At 44.8% G+C, this 23,560-nt stretch overlaps 2 protein-coding genes across 4 annotated transcripts in view; one reads left to right on the forward strand and one right to left on the reverse strand.

Moving 5' to 3' along the window:
• Window positions 1-11,728, forward strand: part of LOC105693965 — a 90,281-nt gene extending 78,553 nt beyond the window's left edge. Inside the window, exons 4-6 of the mRNA XM_012414250.3 lie at window positions 4,065-4,401; window positions 4,497-5,162; window positions 7,828-11,728. Coding sequence (XP_012269673.2) covers window positions 4,065-4,401; window positions 4,497-5,162; window positions 7,828-8,373 — 1,549 coding nt within the window. The 3' untranslated portion in view covers window positions 8,374-11,728. The remainder of the gene's footprint in view (window positions 1-4,064; window positions 4,402-4,496; window positions 5,163-7,827) is intronic.
• Window positions 1-23,560, reverse strand: part of LOC105684569 (autophagy-related protein 16-1) — a 234,768-nt gene that overhangs the window by 106,485 nt on the left and 104,723 nt on the right. The window lies entirely within an intron of this gene.

The following is a 23,560-nucleotide window of genomic DNA, read 5'->3' on the forward strand; positions in this document are numbered from 1 at the left end:
CCGTGTTTAACAAATTCAATGTAACCGAGAGCAGAACGAGAATCACGTGGCAAAGATTTATTCGCACGATGCCCGGTAATCCGTCTAGGCCAATGACCATCGCCGTTCCTGCTCTTCGTAGCCGCGAATTACACGTTTGGTGTTTACCTCCGAAGCACGAAGGAGTGACTCGCTTCCTCGTCGACTCGACTTCTCTCTATGCACTCATCGGACTCTTCGGATGCAGCTGCACTGAGTAAAATTAAATTCGCATCGTGGGCTCTTTTCCGCAATGATACGTTTGCGCGCGAACGAACGTGCGCATAAGGACTCCACGCGAAAATTACCAAGTTTATTTCCAGCATTACCTCGCCATCGCCGAGGCTACTTTCACGGGTATCATCCCCCCCCCCCCCCGCCTGTCTTTGAATAATTTTCATTTAAATTTCACTCGACGCCTTGAGGCATTACCGCTTCATACCGTATATAAGGTGCTCGAAAATTTACTTGTGTCATGATTTCATGGTACTATTCTATGCAAATAACCGGGGCGGAATCTTTGAGGCCGCGATATGATTTTCAGTTTTTATTTCCCTTCGCGACGAATACCTCGTATCGATGGCGGTTCGGGAAAAAATTACTCAAGACTCATGTAACGAGATACGTTTCTTATTAACGACGCAATCGCAAGCGCGATACGGGAACTGTATTTCAATAAGACAGAGGTAGTCCGTCTTCTTATTTTCCGGAGATTTGGAAAAAAAGTACCGCGCCACGTGGTATTCTCTACGCAGGTTTTCTATTAGGAGAGAAATCTTTTTTCGCGAGATAGACTCGGAGAGAAAACGGGAGTCCAGTGGGAACCCTCGGAAAGAGAACTTAGACTCTACGCTATTCAGGGAATTGAACTATATATACGGGTTATGTGAAGGGTTTTCAGTGTCTCGGAAGAGTGTAGAACAGTATCGAACCGCTATGAATAGCTACGTATAGTCTCGCATTGTTTTTTCTTTTGTATTTTTACCTTTTCCCTCTTCCGATAAGAACGTAGAGAATCTTTGAGCCTATCCGCCTCGAATCGGATATTTCACGGATAAAGGAATGGAAAATTGATCGAAAGTTCGGATGCGAGATATATTCTCAAACGAGAACAGCCGTCTTGCCTCATGCTGTGATCGTCGGATGTATTCTTTTTCCAAAAAATTTCGTACGAATCAACGATTGATTTCTCTCGATATTTGGATGCGTGATTTGGATTTTTCGGAGCGCCCTGTGTGAAAAAACGCTTACATACCTACTGCTCGAAACACGCAGTTATATAGCGTGTCTCGCTTCTTGCATTATAGCGGTAGATCAGACGCAGCGGTATGTAACCCGACGTAGTCTCCGCAGAGAAATAATTGAGATTCATTCGAGAGGCGAACGCGATACGGTAGACTTGTAATTCTTTCCCACTCCTCGTCGATACGAGTCCCCTCGGCCCTTGTTTTATTTATCTTTTTCCCCCGTTCTATTCTTTCCTTTCTTTTCCATTTCCATCATTCGTTGGAAATAGCTCAGAAAGTACGAGGTGAGCGAGAAGTGTGAGGTATATATCGTTTGGATATAGAGTTAACTTTACGCTCAACATCTGCACCGGAAGGTTAAAATTTCCCTTGGGGTTTATTTCAAGTTGGCCACGGATGAGGGTATCTTTTGTTCGATGAGAGAGAGAGAGAGAATCGCGGAGCAATAATGGCGGGAGTCTTCTAATTTCGACCGAGAATTGTCAACGGTACGATTAATTGACCGAAAATTAACATGAAAATCACGAATTCAAAGAGACATTAGAAAGCAGGAAAGCTTGACTCGCTCGGCGGAAAGCAGCGAAGAAAAAAGTGAGCTCAGGTGTAGCTCCGCCCGCGACAAAGAGACGGAACAGACGATGGGGAGAGGAGAAAATCGTCGTCCATCATCTATGGTCCAGTGACCGATAAGGTGGCTAATTTTGACCGGCTTTACCGGCGAATCCAACGCTTCATTGAGTTTCACCGACGTATGACGAAGACGAATTCGACCTCTCGATGTCTTTATTCTTATCCAGGAATCACACGCGGGATTCGTAAGTCGAGGTTGAATAGGAATGGGCGATCGTAGCTCAAATTTTCCGAAAATTTGATAAATCTCGATACTCTTTGATTTTGTGATTCCAGGTGAAAATTGAATTTACAAAGAAAAATGGGGAAAAATAAACGGAGGTATATCCCGGATTGAAGTATCTTTTATCGCGAGATTCACGGATAAATCGAGTGGTGCTAGTTGCAGGTTTCCACACCACTTCGGGGTGTTGTTGAAAAGTGCGGATAATGAGCCTATAGACGTTCCGAAGCAGGTGTAGTGGTTAGGCACACCACTTTAGAGATTTCATTAACTTTGGGTGGCTGAGGCGTGGCTTTGAAAAGTCCCTTTTAACGCGTCGGATCCTGGAATGGCAGTGATAATGGGTATACAGCTGAAAGTCGATAGCAAGAATCGAGGGTGTGTATTTCGGTGGCACGGGTCTTAAAATTTAAGACAACATTGAACGCGGGGTTGTGTGATTTTTAAATTTACCTCCGGTAAAGGATCTCTCAATATTGAAATCGTGTCGACGTCCATGAATATTATTCAGGTCTTAGAATATAATATAAGTAATATAATCCCGAATCGATGGAGCTTGATAGAATAAATTTTCCACACCGCATAACGAAGAAGCTTTATTATACTCTACGAAAATTTCCGTTATTAACAACGATAGTAATCTACGCTCACGCGAATACACGCTGAAGTAATTATGACAAAATCGTTTACGCTGCTCCGCTGCTTGGCGTAGGGTGTTTAAAACACGCGAGGAAAAAATAGCGTTATATTTGAAAATGAAAAACAGAAAAGGAAAGAAACGAAAAGGAGAAAAAAAAAAACGAAGGGAAAAAGATACGTCATGCCAAGCACAGGCGCCGTGTATAAACGCGGTGCGTGTTCTATAATTGCGAGAAATACAGGCCACTAAAAATGAAATAGACTCGCCTCGGAACCCTCTCGGAATGTGTTTTTTCATCCACGGTATACACCGGAAGAGATAGCCTCTGGCATGTGTCGGCTAAAAATCTCATCCTCTCTCTCTCTCTAATTCTTTCTTTGCCACACGGTCCTCCGCAGCAATCGCGTCAGCTGAAATACTTCAAAGTGTACATACGTGTCTAAGAATTTCTGCCCAGGCAATCTATCAATTCCCGAATAATAGTGACACGTCGTGAGAAGACTCCTCGGGTTTTAAATGAGATTAGCGGTACAAGTTGGTCTCGCATTATTCGAAAACAAATTCAATTACCCTTCGAGGACGTAGAGAGTTTGGCATCGCGACGACGAAAAGTTTCACGGGTGCAGAGGGAGGTGGGAACGGGAGCGTAAAAACTTGTACCTCATTAAATTAGAAGCAAGATTAATCACACGTAAAATGGTAAGGTCCGCCGCTGCCCGAGCACCTCCTCCCTTCTCTTTTTCTCTTGCGGCCTTTCTCCCGTTCTTTTATTTGGTCACGCGCTCCTTTACACCCGGGTGAAGTGAGCCACCGCTCTCAACGGGTACGAGGTGGAGTCGAAAATCACGCTTTACGTAAGACGAACAAAGGGAATAAACGAACCGAGGGGCTAACGCGAATTCTAAACGGATCACTCGAAGATATTTGCCGGAATGATTGCGCTAACAAAGCATTACGCAAATTACGCCTCGCGTAAAACACGTCGAACCTCCAGACGTACACGTACACCCGAGTCATTCATACACACTTGCGAATAACGAAGTTGACCCACCATCGCGAGCGGTCCCAGGTAATTCCTACGTCTACGTTGATAAGACTTGGAATCTTTGGCTCACCTTTTCCGTTCGTGGGAATACTCGATTGTTAGATTTTCTTGCGCTCCGCGAATTCCGAAACTCCGTCCGAATGCGGGGGTCGGATACAACGGAACAGAATCGGCGGCATACGGGTGATACGGACCAGAACCCTCATCTATGATTAATTGAGAATTGATGTATAACGTTTCGTGTTTGGTTTCGTGTTCCAGGTCCGCGAACTACGAGAATTCCTCCAAGACATGCGAACTTTCCGAAATGGATCGTCTGACCGTCGCGGGTTCGAGCTCCTTCCAAGTTGCTAACGGTGTCGACTATTTGGAAAATCATTGCGTCGACGAACCGATGAAACTCTGCGAATTCAAGAAACTTACCGGCCGCATATTGAAGACGGTGGATTCGGTTTATCAAGACGTCGGATCGATCGACGAATGCCGCGAGCTCTGTCTCAACTCGCCGTTCCGTTGTCATTCCTACGACTACGGAGATACCGGCGACATGGTCTGCCGTCTCAGTCATCATTCCAGAGCCACGCTCACCGACATTCAGGTAACAGTCCGTTGACCGAAATCGGTGCACTCCGAAACGCGACGATCCCATCTAACGAAACATCCTCCTCCGGGATGCTGTTTTTCTTTTTCCAGGAGCCCTACCTGGACATACCGGAAGGTTCGACCTACGAACTCAGTTCCTGTTACAACGTCACGATAGACTGTCAGGCTGGCCAGATGGTCGCTCATATTCAAACGAGCAAATTGTTCAACGGCAAGGTCTACGCGAAAGGTTCCCCGAACTCGTGCGTTCAAGACGTCCAATCGGATCTGGAGTTCGAACTCCGCATGGCCTACGACGACTTGGAGTGCAACGTCCGGCAACAGAGTCTCGGCAGATACATGAACGATATCGTAATCCAGCATCACGACACCATAGTGACCAGTTCGGATTTGGGATTAGCCATAACTTGCCAGTACGACCTTACCAACAAGACGGTATCGAACGAAGTCGACCTAGGCGTACACGGGGAGATAACGCCAGCGCTATCGGAAGAGGTGATAGTCGACTCTCCCAACGTAGCGATGAAAATCACCGATCGCAGCGGAAACGACGTTGTGCCTTCCGCCGAGGTCGGGGACCCGCTCGCTCTCAAGTTCCAGATACTGAACCCCAACAGTCCGTACGAGATCTTTGTCCGGGAGTTGGTCGCCATGGATGGCGTGGACTCGAGCGAGATCGTGCTCATTGACGCGCGCGGATGCCCCACCGATCACCTCATCATGGGACCCCTCTACAAGTCCGCCAGCTCCGGCAAGGTAGGCGTAAACCCGATACGTTATTCCTTTGCGCGGGACGTTACATCCGATACCCGGCCAGGTGGTTGAATCGATCGATTAGCGCCGATGCAGGCGGTCTCGAAATCGAACGTTTTTTCCTTTCGGTTTAAAACGCGACCTTGGACGCGGCGATAGGAAAGTAAAAGGCGAATGAAAAAATGCGGGGGGGTCAACGAATAGCTGGTTAAATATGAGATATCAGAGCGCGGGGGTTAAAAAGAATAACCTGGCACTGACTTTGTGTATTGTTCTAACGAATTTATGAGTCCGGTGAGACCACGTGGCTGGAAAATTATGCCGGCAAGTTATCCTGGATTTTATTTTTTGTTTCTCCTTTTTCACTGTATTTGAATCGCAAAACGGCAAGCTTCTAGCCTTTGGGTTTTTATGTCTCGTGTTTCGCTTCTGTTTTTTTTTTTTGAATTTTTTCTCCCGCTACCTTAATCTCGATTTAATTACGACATCGTGGGATCAGGTGCGCCTAGGTAGGTTAACGCGGTCTAAATATAATTTTTGCATTAGCCCGCAAATCCTGTTGCGTGTTGCTGAACGATTCTCTGAGACGACGACGCGTTTGTAACTGGTAGGAAACTTAATAAATGGTACAAGCATGCCGTCGATTGCAACGGAACAGGTTGATAGATGGTGCGGTGGATCTCGTCACTTTATGCGAGAGAATTTGTGCGGCTCGCCGGCTCGCCCGGAGAAACGTATACGTATAGCTACGTACGTATAATACGTAATACCTCCGACGGCGTTGCAGCGAGCAAAAGCAATGGAAAGAAATAAGTGAACGCAAATGAGAATGAAATGAAAAGAAAGAGAAAAAAAAAAGGGGGATAAAATAAATAAAGAAAACGACGGTGTACATAATCTATTCCATCGCGCGGCGACCAATGGGAGTCGACCAGAAGCAGCCACGGGTTCTGCCGTCTCGTTAGCGGCATCGTTCCACGTCATTTACTACAAAGAACGCCACAATATTGCTTTATTAGAAAGTAATAACAGCGCCCGGCAAACAAAGAGGGAATTTATAACCGTAATGAGAAGATTGCCGATGCAATCGTCGTTACCTCGTCAGATATTTCGCGAATTAAAAAGCGGGCACGCGGGCGGCTTCTACGCTCTACAATACATCTTTGCGCGATGCGAAATTTGTTCTCAGTTCGTTGAACCTGCAAAAACCACGCGATCGATGCACCATTCTTTCTTTCTTAACGGTTTGCGGTTTTCTCCGAGTTGCACGCTTTCTTATAACCCCTTCTAATTGCGTGGCCGGAAGACCAATCGGACGTGTTGGGTAAACACAGTCGATACCGTCGGGTGGATTAATTTCATCACGTAACTCGTTTATTTTTATCAATTTTTAAAGCACCGTTTTCACCCGGGACTATTGGTTCGTTTTAGAGCCCCCGGCGGGGGGATGGGGGATGGGGAATTTGGCAGAAGTTTTACCTGCGGTATGTGTGTCACGTCTGGCGTAGAGCTCCCATTTTACAACCGGTTTGAATGAAATTGGAAACATTTCTCAATCTTGCGTGTATCTTCCCCGAGTTTTAAAAGTGGACGGAATCTTGTGGAAGGTTCAAAAGTTAGTGGCGTATAATGAAAACGGACGTGTCCACAAATTCGCGCACGCCGGTATTGCGGTAACTACGTAAAAGAGAGAGCGCAGAGAGACTTGGAAAAACGAGTTCCCTAAGTGAGTAATATCGTTCACTGCGGAGGTCGAGGTAATTTACAAGTCGCCCCCGACTCGTTGTTTATTCTTGTTTTTATAAATTTCCCTCGTTCCCCGAACCGTGTCTCCAAAGATTCTAGCCTCTGCTATTTTTCAATTTTACAAATTACTGAAAAACTACTCTCCTTTTCAAATTTCGTTGGTCAAGGATAGAGGATAACGGGAAACGGAAAACGGAAAACGGAAAACTGAAGAAGAGAGGAAAAGATACAATTTTCCATTCAGGCGTCGTTCTGGACTACGTACACATAGAACAATTTACGATAATTATTACAACATTTTCCACGCCGGTGTAAAACTGATTCGAGCATTAAACCGTGTAGTGAACTTGTAGTTAAATTTATTTGCAAGCCCCGTTACTCGCCGGACTAATTGGGCTGTACTTGCTGCAGGTACTTGCAAAAAGTATACCCGCGATTTATACGTACACACGAATACCCGTGCATATCAAATGAATCCGTGTACGCGAAAATTCCAACCCGTTCAACTATTTCCCCGCGCAGAGTTCGGATCTTTGTGCCGAACACATCGATCGACGTAATTAATTTTCACCACTTGAGATGTACCGCGGAGTGGCGATCGATAGTGGTAAATTCGAATGTTCTAACGCTGTTTGAAAAATAGTGAAATCGGAGTCGGGAGACCGATTTCAAAAGTAAACAAAACACTCGCATGTTTTCGCGAAATTAATTCGGATAGTTGTCGAACATCTGAGCGGAGTTTCTAAACTGGCTCGAGGCGAGTTTCGTTTGTATTCGCGTTTTCATCCCTTCGTTTCGGTGGGGCATGTTCGGTACCGAGGGATTCGACGATGGAATCGACCAGAGGAACGGACTCGCGAGATACCTCTACCCCTGACGTATTTCACGCGAACTTAACTCGACGTGTGACTATTTGTTTCAGATTCTCCTGTCGCATTTCGACGCTTTCAAATTCCCGAGTTCGGAGGTGGTGCAATTCCGCGCCCTGGTGACTCCGTGCATACCTTATTGTCCGCCGGTGCAGTGCGATCAGGAAGAATCAACGGGTGATTTGCGCTCGGTAATCTCATACGGTAGACGACGTCGTCGTTCAACTTCGCAGACGCGAGACGACCTCCTGGTGGTTCAGACGATCCAGATCACCGATAAGTTCGGATTCGAACGCGACGGTAAAACGGGGAACGCGACCGCTGCCGCCAAGGACACGATCTTCATAGAATCTTCGGATTCGACGAGCGGCGTCTGCATCAACCTCGGAGAAGCGATAGTCGCCGGTACGGTGTTCCTCGTCGTCCAAATCGCCATCATCGCCGCGTGGACTTTTACATGGCAGAGACGTCGGCAGATCCTCAAGCATCAGGAGGCACTTTCGGTCTCGGTTTCCGTACCAGGTATGCACACGGGTATCCCCGGGCGCACCGACAGCCTCTGCAAGCTCTACGATTCCGGTTTTTCACGCCGATTCTGAGCGAGTGAGATACCCAGTTCCGCCATCGGTTTAATCACCTCCTTATACAGCGACTGCTCCTCCGAGTACGCGAACGTTACGTATACGTGTATTCACGGATCCATACGTGTATGCATGTATAATAATTCGCGTACTCGGATATCGGGAATTGCAATAGAAATTAAACGAGATAAGGAGGTACTTGGAGATTATTAAAACGATTATAATCCAGTCATTTTATTCCAACGAGACAATCAAGCTCGTAATAACGATCATCTCGTTCGAACAAAAGGAATGATAATCGTGGCTAAATCGCGTTCAATCTTCGTTCCCGAGTAATTACGTCACTCGCGAATGGACAATGTGCGTGAGGATATCGCAATAAGCCAGCGGCCGATAACTTTTTTTTTGTTCCCCAGAAAATACATCCGCGTACGTCTAGTTAGCCGAGTGTACGCGAAACTTTGAAATCCAGATTAGCGCGATCAAAGAATCGTCGGAGTCGTAACTCGAATCCATAAATTTCCTCTCAAATAGTCTGACAACTTTTGCTTTTAATCCGAACGTTTTCACCGCGTACTCAAACCCACATACGTGCAAACTCTCCGACAGTAGGTGTTTCACCCAGCTGTACGTTATATACGCGTCGTATGTGGGTGCGGGATGGGTCGTGTATTTGCAACGTACCGCAGATTCTAATTAGCATTGGGAATCGAGCGTGATTATGCAGATGTCTGTGGAGTAGGATATCAAGGGAGTGCCGGAATATAGCACCTAGGGTTTCCACCAGGCGAAGGGGGTGGATGCGCGCGCGAAGGGGCGGCGCAGAAGGTTAATTGCCTCTTCTGGCGGCATCTCCTCTGCCTAAGCCAAGCACGCGAGATGGGGGGGGGGGGGGGGGGGAGGGAGCGCGACCGGCGGAGGTTGGGGGATCCCCGTGAGGTCAAGAGAGCCCACCCTTCTGGGCCAGTCGTACGATATCAAGGATATTCCCATCCGCCGAACGATCTCCGTGCCACTTTGGATCCCAAACCATAGGCAGCGCTGCCGCGACCCCATCTTCCTCTTATGATTTGACCTTATGGCCACCTCGCGACCGCGCAAACCATGTTAAATCTCAACTCCCTTTGTTCCGAGTGATGCTAACGCGTTCGTTCGTACCGTTACTCCCTAACATTGGATTTCGTTCGTCGTTCGACGTTACGTCCTTGTACTTCGTGTCGTTTTATAATCGTTACGACAACAATAGCGCGATCGGTCAGCGGAACGAAAGAAACAAAGAAAATTCTTTTTCAAATTTTTTTCATAAAACTATTAAATTCTACATTTTTCTAAGAGTTGAGCATATTATGAATTTTCCGACTCAGCCCTACTGCTTGTGGCGAGAGGGTAGTGCCAATTACACGAGTTTGGCTCGACAGAATATATTGAGTGAGTCGTCGATCCGCCGAACGCGTATACGTTTAACGGTCCCGTCGCGCTACAACGAAAATATGATAGAAAATTCGAGAGCAGAAAAAAAAAAATATTAAACAAAGAAAAAATAGACTATGCTTAACATCCCATAACCGCGTGTACCCCCTGTCGCATTTTTTTTATTTTCTATCATGTTACGCATGACACACGAGTATATGCTGCCTGCGATGCAGATATTGTACCACACGTGTCTGAGTAATAATATTATAATAATTTTACGTATGCTGTTCGGAAAGAAGAAGAGAGAAATGAAAAAGAAAGGGCACACGATAAGCAGACGACACACTTTCCATCGACTTGATCGAACGTATTTTATTTAGCCGCGCATTTATTACGACATTTTTTTTCCATTTTTTATCCGCGACTCTATTTTATTGCGTTTATTGCGTTTGATTCAACTCAATGGAAACTGTATAAAGAATAAGATAAAAAAAAATTGCTACATCGTATCAACTACTATACTGCTACGGTACACGATCTTAAATCTTATTAATAAATAGGTAAGAAAAATAATAAAAAAAAATAAATAAATAAACGAAAATGAAGCAAAAACGTGAAAAAAATTGAAGAACAATTATAAGGAATCTGTTACACAGACTATCACGATAACGTCTCATTTTTGTCATTGAATATATATTACTATTATTATTACTGCAATTATATACGATAATTACAATGATTAATATTATTTTGAATTAATTGATATTATTATTACCATGACTATTATTAAATATTCAGCTGTCTATTGCGACAAAAAGTTTCAATTGTCTACGTGAAGAAAAATTGCAGCGATGGTGACAAACGCGGTAAATATGATTAGAGAGATTACACGTGGGCCAGCACGCGGTCACCCGTGCAGCAAGGTTAAAGTTCGTCTCATCTCGTCTCGTCTTGTCTTGTGGTAGCTGTCGTGCAGGTGCCGAGCGTGAGAGTGAAGTTGAAAGTGAGGATAGCAAGAGTAAGAGTGAGAGTTGACGAGTGGATGAGTGGCGTGGTAGAAAATGAAAGAGGAAAAGATTTCAGATATGGAAAAAAATTAAAGGATGATTAAAAAAGAAAGAGAGAGAAACGAACAGAAAAAAAAAAAATAGTCAATGAAAATAAATGTGTAAAAAAAAATTAAGGAAATGGAAGGAAATGCGAGAGTAGAGAGAGAGAGACGAGATGGATAGAGAGGACGAAAGGTATAATATTAGGCTCGAGGACGACCGCTCTTCCTCCTCAAATTGGACTCTGCGGCGTCAGTTTGCATGAATACTACTGAGTCTTTTCATAATGAGTGTGTTTTGAGCAGCGTCTCTTTCTATACTTAGATGTTGTACGTATAGTGGGGTAACTGCCAAATGCCTGAATGTAGACGTCGGTGCTTGTCCTCGAACCTGAGGTGCGCGCCTAGCTGTCCAAGTTCTCGGAGGCTTGGGATACGTTACGCTCGAGTCTGCTCTGTACCCTGACAACCGTGTATTTTTTCCCGCACTTTTTATTTCATCTGAAGAGAAAAAAGAAAAAGAAAATGAAAAAAAAAAACAGAAATAATCTGCTTTTTAGTCCCATCTCCCCATCTCCCCGTAACCCCTTAACCCCTTCCGCATCTCCTGTCAACCTTTACCCTCCCGACTCGAGGGAAGCCACTTCCCGTGTAACTCCGCCAGATTAAACTATTTTAATAATCTCAGCAGCCGTCACGTACAGAGTCGACCCGGCGACCGAGCGTCCATATCGCGCCGCACCAAGTATACCGCTTATTATATTTATTTTTATTTCACATATGCGTAATTTTCACCATGTAGCGTCATACACATTATACAATATACATGTACGTATGGCACGATGTAAAGACGGTAATTATACCGTTACGATTGAAAAACAAAAAAAAAAATATACATATATTATATCTACATACGATGTGTATTGATTCAAGGGTACGTCACTCTGCTACTTCCAATCTTTAATTGTAATCAATTGACTCCTGTTTTTTGTTTTGTTTTATCTTTTTTTTTTTTTCTTTTATAGTCCCCCCGCTCCCGCCCCCCCCCCCCCCCCCCCTATTAATTCGCGAGTTCTTTTTGCCGCATATATATAATATGTACATCGAAACACCTTACATGCCCGTTACCAGGTCGTATAAGTACGTAACGCATATTAATTATAATATGTGCAGGTAAAAATGAAATAAACTCATTTTCTAACGAACCTCATCGTCGCCTTATTCGTTTCTCAGCCTTATACGCCCCCCAACAAGATCCTACAACCATAACCATATAACTATAATCCCGTTTCACCGGGTTCTATACGGTCATATATTGCCAGTACCAGCTTTCGCACGTTGGGCTAAATCCACTCGCGGAGGATCTGGATTTTTACAACCCAAGGGGTATGTACGTACCTACACAAGCGTACATACGTACCTACACACGTACGTACATTATACGTACATGTGCCCATGAGAACGAGGAAAATAAAATACGGACGAACACCGTCGCGGTTACATAGAAGGAGGATTAGGAAACTCGTACCGTCAAAAGGTATAGGTATATAATTGGCTGGACAAAGATAGCGCTTTGGTAGCAGCTACGCAATTAATGAACTTCCAAAACTACACGGCATCCTATGGGACGAAGGACTCCGCGATCCATCTTAGATTCGTCTCTGGTAAGAAATCAATTTGGAAACGAAAATAATTCCGGCAATTCCGTTTCCGAGTCGTAGGTGGTATACCCGGGATATACGTATAGGGAGGGGAGTGTGTTTCCTTGGGATGGGTGCTGGAAGATACCGAGATGTGGAGGGAAAAAGAGAAGGAGGAATTGGGGAATCGAGTAGGTGAGAAAAAAAAAAAAAAGAAGAGAAGAAAAGAAGAGGAAAAAAGAAAAAAAAAAGTGGGGAAAACCGAGTAAAAAAGAGAAAATACGGTGGGAGATGGAGGAGAATAAGAAAGATTCGCACGTTCCTGGTGTGCAGCAATATCAACAGGAGGAGAAATATCACCGGAGTCTGCAGAGTGGCTGAGTACCTCCGCCACAGGGTTATCGACCCGCGACAGCCAACGCTAGTTGGTCGACGTAAAAGTCTTGATAGGTTCCCGGTATTTCCGTAGATTGTGGTGACGAGACGATGCGACGCGATGGGATGTGATGCGATGGGATGGCTGCAGTCGGTGCCGACGCTGGTTGGCTCGGAAGACACCGAGACGCACTACTCCCTGTCTTCGCGACACACGCCGAAGTACCTTACCCACCGCCATACCCTACCCGCTGTCCTTCCGTGAACTTTTATTCGCAGAATAGGACGACCGATGCTACTCCCCATTGTCCGTGCAGAATTCGCTAGGTAACCAGATTACTCGCACGTACGGTGGTACCCACATTCGACCATATCACAAACTTTCCGTCTACGTCGCTTCTGCTCGCTCGTACCGTTCGGATGAACGAGAATTCGCCGGAAATTCGGCCAATCACGATAATCTAGTTATCATGCCATCGATATCGATTGAAATGAGCTGATGTAATTTGAGTTGTTGATTATCCGCGTTTGAATGAAAAAAATTTCATTTAAGTACGAGTCGGAGTAAAAATATCTCGAAGTCGCTCAAGGTTTCGAAATCTTCTCTTCGGTGAAACGCGACCATCGACTCATGGGGTGGTCGATTATGGAGGGAATTGAAGAATATTGAGCTTCCTTTTTCTCAGTGTCCAAAAATTCCAGTGTTGGAGAAATCCAAAAGTGCAAGTCGGAGGTTTATCGTAGCCCTTCAGCCGTGTCTGCACGTCTCTTACTATTAGTACAGGAATTGTTGAAGGCATTGGACAACGCTCCGTACGCGTATCGGTGGAGAGAAGATTCCTCTGTCCCGTCGCCGGTTTCACTCGGTAAGAGTTCGGTGGTGGCGGTGGTACGCGGTAAGATGTGTCGGGTGCAGCTTGGGGTGCAGATGTAACGTCAACACTCGAACGTCAACCACCAACGGAGTGTTCGTCCTTGGCGTTGATGCGCCAATCGCCCATCCAGCGGTCTACCGAAATGGCACAAGTGTGAACAGGTGCTGTCGCAAACAACGACGTCGTAGGTGTTCGTTGGGACAATGGGATTGACGGATGGATTGTATTTGTTGCATAGGCGATATAGGCGGGTCGGGTTTACGAATATCCACGTGACTCGGAGGTACGTACGTCGCAGAGGTGTAGACACACTCGTTTGTTCGTCGAGGCGGAGTAGGGTCATACCGCACAGAGACGTAGAGAATGTCGTAGTGATTTGCGTTTTGCCGTATGATTGAAAATTGGATTTATTAGATCGAATTTCCCCACGGACTGTGACATCGCCCGGTCATTATTCACTCAACGTCGCGCGACGTAGAAGGCCAGAGAGAAGGTCTTAGGTGTAATGCGAAGCCATTTATCAAAAGGCAAACCCGCACGATCGACAGTTCCCAAGGGCTTTAGCGGAGGGTGCCAAATTCCGCGTTTCGTTCTGACCGCCCGACCTGTCTATCCGAAGGCAATTATACATTTATTAACCCTCCGGATATCGATCGCCAACTCCGAGGGTCCGTCGACTCGAGATCGCCCGCTCCGTCGTCCTCTTTTTCACGATCTCACGCGATGTCCGTCGTCTGAAATTCAGGGATGTTCGAAGTGTTCGTCCACGGTCGGTATTGCCCGTGTCTACGAGGCACAGAGAACGGAGAGCGGCCTGCGAAGTGCGGAGTGCGGAGTGCGGAGTTATCCCGGCCCGGTGTCGAGGAAGTGGGCCCGCATTCCCGGAGGGCGGCCGAGCGAGTATTTGCGCCAACGTTTGTCAGACCCTTTGGTTCGATCCGTGCCGTGCCTACGAGTGCCACCCAGACCGGGCGGCGATCGGGTCAGCGCGGTCGCCGGGCTGAGAGGATCCCTTGAATAGAAAATGGGAATTCCCTACCGCTGGGGTGACCAAAAAATAATCGAACTCGCTTCGTTATCGAAAATAGCTCCCTATCGCGCGCACGTTCGAATCGACACTTGCGGGATGCACGCGCGGAGCCCCGAGGGATTCGAGGAGCGGGTATGTAAGCTGGAGCTGGTTGGACGGAGCTGACAGTATGGTGGACAGGTTGATACACGTTCGGGTGTTTTTTAAAACACTTGCCGACTCGGTGGCGCTCCCGCTGCTCGCAGCCGGTAACACTCCGGTCGTGTGGACCCTATTACTGCACAAAGTGACGAGAAGCCGGGTGTAAAAGTGAGAGACATCTCCATTCCAGCCCGAGGCTTTCGCGTGCTTCCTGTTCTCCTTTTCGCAGGGTCTCGGACCTCGGGTGGATATCGATTTCGAAGCCGGATGAACAACGCCGCGTACAAAAAAGAAATTAGCGGATGAGCGTGGCTCGATATTTAGGGGGGGTTGTTTTTTTTTTCAAATAAATTTGTGAAAAGATTCAATGAGGGAAAACAAAGCGAACCGCGTCGCGACCCTGGCGTTGTTGTAATAACGGAGTGTGCCTTTGTCGAGTCGGAGCGCGCGCGCGCGCAATCTCCGATATCGGAAATCGCACTTTTCGGCGGTTTCTTGCGCGCGGTGGCAGGAGATAAGCGGGGTAAATAATAACCGTTCACCATCCTCTTTTTATAAAAACGCACGCCCTTCAGGAATACGGTCGAGTGGCTCGGTTTTCTCGGTATTTTCCACGCAGCTGCGGGAATGTCTCCTTTGAACTCGACGCAGTGATAAACACACAGCTGCGCGAGACCCGAAGAAATTTTCTCTGATTTTCTCTGATTTCACCTTCAGCTACTTCGGTTCGAACCAGCGCGAAATGAAATTGCTCTCGTTGCCGAGCGCCAACTTTAAACACCAGCGATTCAAACTCTCCTCGTTTACCGAGCGGATTGTAAGTCGCGCTGATCCAAAGTTTAATAAGTTTACGCCCCGTACCTAATAAACTATATACCCACCTTCCGACCGACTTCCGTCGTTATTATACCTGCACCGCTCGTAATCTTACCGATCTCGCGTCACGCGTACGTCGTCAGGGTGGAACCCTCCCCGCGACTCTCTCGAAGACAATAGCTTCGGATGCACCGGGATAACCGGGATAAAGGATGCTTTTCGCGCGCGACCATCCGAGGTCAGGGTTTCTCCCTTTTATACTCGCTTCATCGAAACAATCTGCTCCCGAGATCTAAATGTCGCAGCTATAGTCATCTAGAATCCATTGTTTCGCGAAGCGAGTCGCCTTTACCACACGTGCAGCTACATGCCCGCAATATTGATACATCTGCAGGCACGTATACTCAAGCATGTTCAACTTATAGAACGGCGGCATGCCGGCTTATTTATTTTTCCAACAGACTGTAATAGCCCTGAATATTTGTTTGAATATCCTCACCTCTCCGAAAAGACCTGCTAAAAGACTTCCAAGAATCTTTGGGAGTAATTGAGATAACCCTTGAACACCCCCGGCCGCCATCTCGGCTCCGAAATTATTTTGTTATCGCGGCTTACGTCATTTACAGTTGAGTTAACAAAAGAGGCCACAAGACACTCGCATCATTCGGAGATAAATAGAAAAACTGATTCGTAATGACGTGAATCGTGTAAAGCTCAACACGTCAACAAATTTTGATTTTCAAGAACGATTCCGATGACATTTACCGTATATCTATGGGAAAAAGGATTTTCGAGTATTCGGCAGGTTTATTCACCGAAAAAATCTATTCACGGAAGAGTAAGTATCGAGTGGGTATAAATAGGGTGGCTAATAAAAATTCATTATGCTCGAGGTTTCGTCGATTATTTACTTCCTTACGGCGGAAGCGGAATAAGGTGGAATTGCTTATGCGGACGAAAATAAAGAAGGAATTTTGAATGTGAAATTGTAAGAGGCTCGGAAATCGAGAGCCAACGTTAGTCGTTCCACCGAACGTTTTTCTGATATAACGATCATTAGTGGGCTAAGCTTTTATTAGGGGATAGAGGACAATATGTTACAGAAACGGTTCTCCTCCGCAGATGATTTCCCGCGGGATTCCAACTCCACCCCCCTACACAGTCGGGATAACTTTCCAACGTTAGCTATTTTTCCCCCCCTCGCCACACTGATCTCGGAGAGGATGATATTAACCGAACTAAAATTCTGAACGTAGATGCAAAGTTGTAGGATGCTACTCCAAATATATTCAGGAACATAAAAAGTTCTCCAATCACGTAAATCGTGGATCAAGTTACGTTTACGTCCCATATAAATGGGACGTAAATATTTTTTTCTTCGATTCAAAGTTGTCATTGATGGAAATTAATCCGGGATGCAGACACTCCAAGTCGTATACGTGGGATTTACACGAGGGAACGTACAGCCAACGCCGCTTTAACGGGGGCTCGACCATAAAACACGAAAAATAGCGTCAGACATTTGCTTTGAATAATAAATGAAATATCAGCGGCAGGTTATGCGGTATGCGCTCCGAGGCGTTCGATTTTACGCCGTCGTCGTTCGTACGTGTGCCGGCGAACGTTTTCTCATTGAATAACGTGAGTCCCGTCGACGTCTGAAAATTTGAAATGATTTCTGCGCAGGGTCCGCGACAAAATAACTCGGGCCAACTCAACAAATCTAAGCTAGCAAAATCGAGCATAATTCCTACGAGAGTAGACGAGCACTTTCGAGGGTCTGCTACACTTAACACCCTCTCAAATGCTTTCAAACGATGGCGAGATTGTATCGCCCAGGGAAATACCCTCTCGCCAACGTTTTCGCGTCTCTACGTGTTGCCCGCACGGGTGTCCCTCTCATGTCCACCCCCCGACGATCTTCATGAACATCTTCCCATCTTCTTTCTTTCGAAGATAGTACTTTGTACACGCGGTATCACGATTCAATTCTCTTCGACGCGATCGCGAAACGCGTAGCAATGATTTCGTACGCCCGCTTTTACCAGCTCGCGCGATTCGACGCACACGACGGAAAAAAAAGGTGAAGAATTATTAAATTGTTCTTCTTCATTTTTTTTCTAGCTCGCAGTGCTCTCCGGGCAAGGTCCCAAGAAGAAACCATGTGCGGGGTGATTTATCTGTTTTCAAAATTTCTAACTTGTGCGAATCGCATTGGAATTTTTCGTCCCCTTTCAAATCCTGTAGCCATGCGGTGGATATAGGTGGGAAACTGGCTAAGGGATGGAGCGATATAGCTACAGTTTGCACTAAGTGATTTACACCACTCTACGCCCTACACGGTAGTATTTTACCTACTTTACTTCCTGCGCTTTGGTAATAGTCAGAAGCCAAGCCAGGCGACCACAGTAGAGCTGAACTTCGAGCAACTTTTTATCACTAGTGTCAAGACTATTTAACGCCTGGATTGCGGTTCTCTCTGAAGTAACTTTTCCAAATGCGTGAAATCTTTACCACATGTAGGCGTAATCGTATTACTTAAAAACTTATATCTCATACGATCAGAAGAATAACGTTTCCCTTTCTCCTCACGATGAAAAACACAATTAAAATAAATGAATGAACAAACAAAACGCTCTACTTTAAATATTAGATTGAATACAGCGATGTTAAAGTATTTTAATTGAATGTAGAGAGAGAAGAAAAGATAACAATAATAAATAATCGAATAAATAAACGAATTTACAGCACGGAGATTGTACACAATGAATTTGAGTTAGCGGATTTTTAAGCTTCACAAAACTCGAGCGATGTTGATGTAAAAATTAAACGCTGTTGCTCATTGAAACGTCGCAACGATGGAAAAAAGTAAACCATGCAATAAAGAAAAAAAACAAACAAAAATCAACCGAGTTTTTGATAATAAAACCAACGATCGTGTTTCGAACAATTCCTCGAATATACTGCACCGCATTGTGGTACGCGGATGACAGTCGGATGGGGGGGGGGGGGGGGGGGGAGGGGGAACGGTTTGCATCCATATGGACAAATGCTAAAAAATTATTAAGCCACATTCCTCGAAATGCAATAATGTCCAATATATCACGCAATGATAATATTTGGTTTCGATTCGTTATGATACGAGGATGGGAATCAACGAGGAGTCATACGGTGGCTGATCTAATTGGCTCTATAACGGGTGTTTCATTGTGGAATGGTGGTATTCCGGTGCGATTTTCAAATGAAAAAAAAAAAAACATGATAAAATTATTAAGAGGGTGAAGCTGATTTAATTCGAAAAACAAAATCCCACAATGGTAATTGAAAACTCTCGAGTCCTGAAGAAATAGTGAAGAGAAAGAACAACGATGATTGATAATAACAATAACGACGATGATAATGATAATTGAATCGCGGGCAGCAAGTTACAAACAAATTACTTTGTTCGGCGTGTGATATTCTTGATTAAAGGATGTCATTTCAAAAATTATAACAACGCCAGGCCGTACACTTGGGTCCTCATATAATCCAAACGTACCAACATAATTCTACCCCGTTTGCAAAACAAAAATATTATTACTTTGCGTACACACCGATGTAAAGCTCATAAGCCTTGTCTCCTTTATTTGGATTACACAATTCTAAAACGTGTTTTTCCACGATGGTCCCTCTAAAGCACATAAATAATCTCGGGTGTAAAAATTGTTCGTAGAGAATTTTCACAACTCGCCAACAACCGCCAGAAAATGCTTTATGCCTTTTTCCCCTCTTTCTGCCACTCTTCTCTTTTTTCCGTTCATTTTTTTTTTTTTTTTTTTTTTTTCGTCGACTTTTTTCCGTACGAATCTACGTCCATTTGAAACGAGCGACCCTTTACGTAGCCGACCACCAATAACAGCATAACGACACAGAGCCAAATGGTTGAACCATTACCGCGCCAATATTACCTGCTCCACTGAATTATTGTGGCTGGCGTGCGAAATATCTACCGTCATCGATATTGAATCAGAGTAGTGGTAAAGAAATAGCGTGAACCGTTCGCGTGCACAAAGGCCTAATTTTACATGATCGCGTCCAATAAATGCACCCCCATGATTTCTATATATCCCAGGTCTATTTCCACCGGCGTACTGTGTCAGTGTTGCAACGCCAGCGAACCACATACTTTGTTCCACGCTTTTTCGCTCTTTTACAAATATATCATATCTATTCATCTGGCACGACCCATGAACTCGTTTGAGTCGCGTGTCTCTATATTACTCTTGCATTAAAAATATAATCCATAGAATCCGCCGACGATGCACGGGACTATACATACTCATACACCGCACGCATCAAGGAATTATTTTTATTTCAAGCAACGGACTCTCTAATTAAGGATAAGTTCAAACTTGTAATTAGCAAACTCCCTGCAGAAATAACTTCTATTCAGCTTGAAATTCCTTTATTTTCGCAAGTTCTGATTCTCGGTCTTCGGTTTCATACTTTCCCCCCGAGTTTCCCTTTCCTGCATTATCACTTTGTTTCCAAGCGGCATATTAAGATAACAATTTTTCTACCGTCTTCTATATAAATTTTTATACCGGCTGTACTTTCGTATTAACTGGAATTATTCACGCTAGTACACTTGAAGTTCTTTCATCATTTCCGTAATGTTCAGATGTGAAAAGATTTCGTTTTTTCTTTCTCAATGAAACAGTTTCCAAAAAAATATTACACGGAATGATTCTCAGTTTTTTTTCGATCTTTGCTTTTCAATTTGAAGTACCTTTCAGACTGAATTTTCGTCTACTTACAATTAGTGATGAAAGTGCTTTTACTAACGCGATCTTTTTTTTCGCCCTAAATCTCATTACTTTGGAAACACGATACTCTTGAACGAATGTAACGTTTAAGGTGTTCACGTACGTAACTTACCATCCGCGCGTCGAGTTCGGGTGGGGTTTGAAAATCAATGAACTTTTTACCACCACTGCAAAAGTTGTCGGCAAATTGGAAATCGATATTTCAATTCGTTCCCCGAGTAATTAATTGAACCTCGTCGCCGAGAGAAGTTAGGCTCATCCAAGGATTTTCAGTCCTTGCTTCAACTCCTTCGCGAACAGAATTTCATTAGCGTCGTTCCAACGGTATTTTAGCGAGACTTTTCACATGGTAAAAAAAAAAAAAGGAAGGAAGAATTCGAACCTATCAGTTCTGCTTTCACGAAATTTGCAAAAATGTCGAGGTGAAGTCTGTGTGGAAAAAATTGAATTTTTTTCTCCACTTCATACCTGCATTGTATCGAGAGAGAGGGAGAGAGAGGGAGAGAGCTGAAGTTCCCAAAGCAGCCCGGAACTGGAGATAGAAATGTGTGGAAGAAAAAGGCGGTGAAAGTTTTTCCTTTTGGCAAAGGATTTAGCTGCAGAAGTAGATTTGGGACCGTTTTCCAACCCACTTCTGCAATGTAATTTATTGGAAACGATTTGTGGCAATTGATCCTGAAATCGGTTAACAAAAAGAACAATTTTACTTCCTGCAGAAATCGATCGTTTCCTACGACTAAACCAAAGTTCTAACTACCCGAAGTGAATTCGGTTGGAATTACTTCCGATGAGCTTGATAATTCCGCTTCGGCCAAAAACATGGTCCTACTTCTTGCTCGCCAAACCGAAGTCAGTTGACATTGCAGCTAACGTTCGAGGCGCTCTATTCAAAGAGAAGGCCACCTACAGCCATCGCCTGTACCACCCATAGTGCCTGTCATCGCAAGTTCCCACACAAATTTATTTTACGTCCAAAGCGTCACATTTTCAACGAATGGTTGTATTATTTTGGAGACTATCCGTCGTATCAGAAAGTAGAGAGTAGACCGAAATTGTAGAATTTCAAAGGGAACACCGAACGGTAATTACATCAGTTTGGGTCACGTTCGATAACGTTACTCAGGATAGCGATGAAACATAAGTGTTGCAAAGTAACGATAATCAAGTTCTGAATAATTGAAGTTGACATACCGTACCCTCGATGAAAGCCAATGACTTGTGCAAAACCAAGCAGATTCTTAATCTACAGTCAGAGAACCTCAGAGTATACAAATCAGGTAGATTATCATACGCATATGTTTGTTCTCAAAGAATCCCAGGCGACTGAAATATGGATGCGTCATTTTTCAATTCGAATCGTTAGTAACCCGTTGATCATTTGATCCCAACTATATTTCGACTCGAAAATCGAAGTCCCCACTTGAAACGAGATACGTTGTAACGACATGTGTACGGTAGATACAGGTATACGTGTAATTCTCGAGCGAGCAAACGTTCGTTTTCATTACTTTTATCATTTTGATTATGGACGTAGTGGTTCTCTTTTACCTGTAAATTGATACCCGTCTATAAATGTATGACGCCGCAAATAGATTGGCAGTATACTTGTATTATACTTGTAGCATGCGAATGCCATTGAACTGTCGGATCACCCAGAGGGTCTATCCGCGGACTGTGTGTCGGTCGGTTTCTCGACCGTGCCGTCACGACGTACGTATACAAGCGTGCTTCAATTTTTTTTTTCAAGTAATATTTATTTGCGTATAAATATATCGAGTGCAAAGGGGAGCAGCGAGCGCGTCTACCTCGGTCTTTATCATCGTCATCCGGACGAATAAAAATTCACTCCTTACCTCTTGATGAAACTTTTCTCGGGGCGAGTATTGCGCGCTCCGTTATAATTGAATCAGTTACTGCAGAAAGAGTCCAAACTCCCTTATTCTCCGCCAGCAGCAGCTCACCCCCTCGCTCTCGACTTCATCTTTCTCACTCTCCAGACTTCTCCCTGCAGTTCGCCCGGCTACGCGGAGCAAGTGACCGAGAAACTCTGCTTTTTGCATAATTGCTAGTCAACGCGAATTAACTCGGTCCGTATCAACCGTTCGAGCATAAGCGAGCTCCTTATCTCTTCTGCAAAGTCTTTGCTGCCGGGCTGGCCTGCAAATATCTGTTTAAAAGAAAGCGACGAAGACGAAGAGAAAAAAAAAAAAAGAAAAAGAAAAATAAATAAATTAAAACAAAAGAAAAAAAAAAAAAAAAAAAAAACGAGGGAAGAAAAGTAAGCGGGAAAAAATTATTCCCTACAAAGGTCTTCGCGTTCCGACCGTTTCTCTCTCCTCCTTTTTATTTTCTTCGTATAACTTTTCAAGCGGGTGGAATTCACTCGATTAGCTTTACGAGCGCACAGGAAATTGTTCGATCAGTTGGCGTGTATGTATATAACCGGCTATGAGCTACCTTGCAGATGCCGTTTCACCGCAAAGGTGTCCTTGCTCCTGATGCTCTTGTGGCGGTAGCGCGTGGTCCCGCGAGTGTTGATGACCATTTCGAAAGTAAAGTATACACGGGGCAGGATGTGAATATGTGCCCGTATACTACACACTTATTAGTAACGGACCTCTTCGCGTATAAGATTCCCCTTCTGTTTAATTAAGTTCCCATGCCAGGAATTACCTGCTTGTATTTTCAGACCTACACGTATACACGGTTGTAAATAATACAAGATTCTCACTAACTCCGAATCCCCCCCCCCCATCCACGTTTTCTCAACCTTCGCGAAATCCCTACTCGCTGCCTAATGCGATTGTTATTACTCGTTATATCCCCTCGCAAGTAATCACGTTTCACATTATACCGATCCATCTATCCTTCCATTCTTTAACCCTTCGCTCACCCGTGTACCTGATCCATAGATTTACGAAAATAGAATTCGTCGAATCCACCGAGAGCCGGTACAAGTTCATTGTTTTAAACGTACGTACGTACGTACGTACAACGTGGTCCGGTTCGAGGTGTTCTTGTACCGCCGGAAGATCATTCACCGCGCTGTTAATCGACTGACC

Source organism: Athalia rosae, chromosome 2, assembly GCF_917208135.1.
Source record: "Athalia rosae chromosome 2, iyAthRosa1.1, whole genome shotgun sequence".
NCBI classification, from domain to species: domain Eukaryota; kingdom Metazoa; phylum Arthropoda; class Insecta; order Hymenoptera; family Athaliidae; genus Athalia; species Athalia rosae.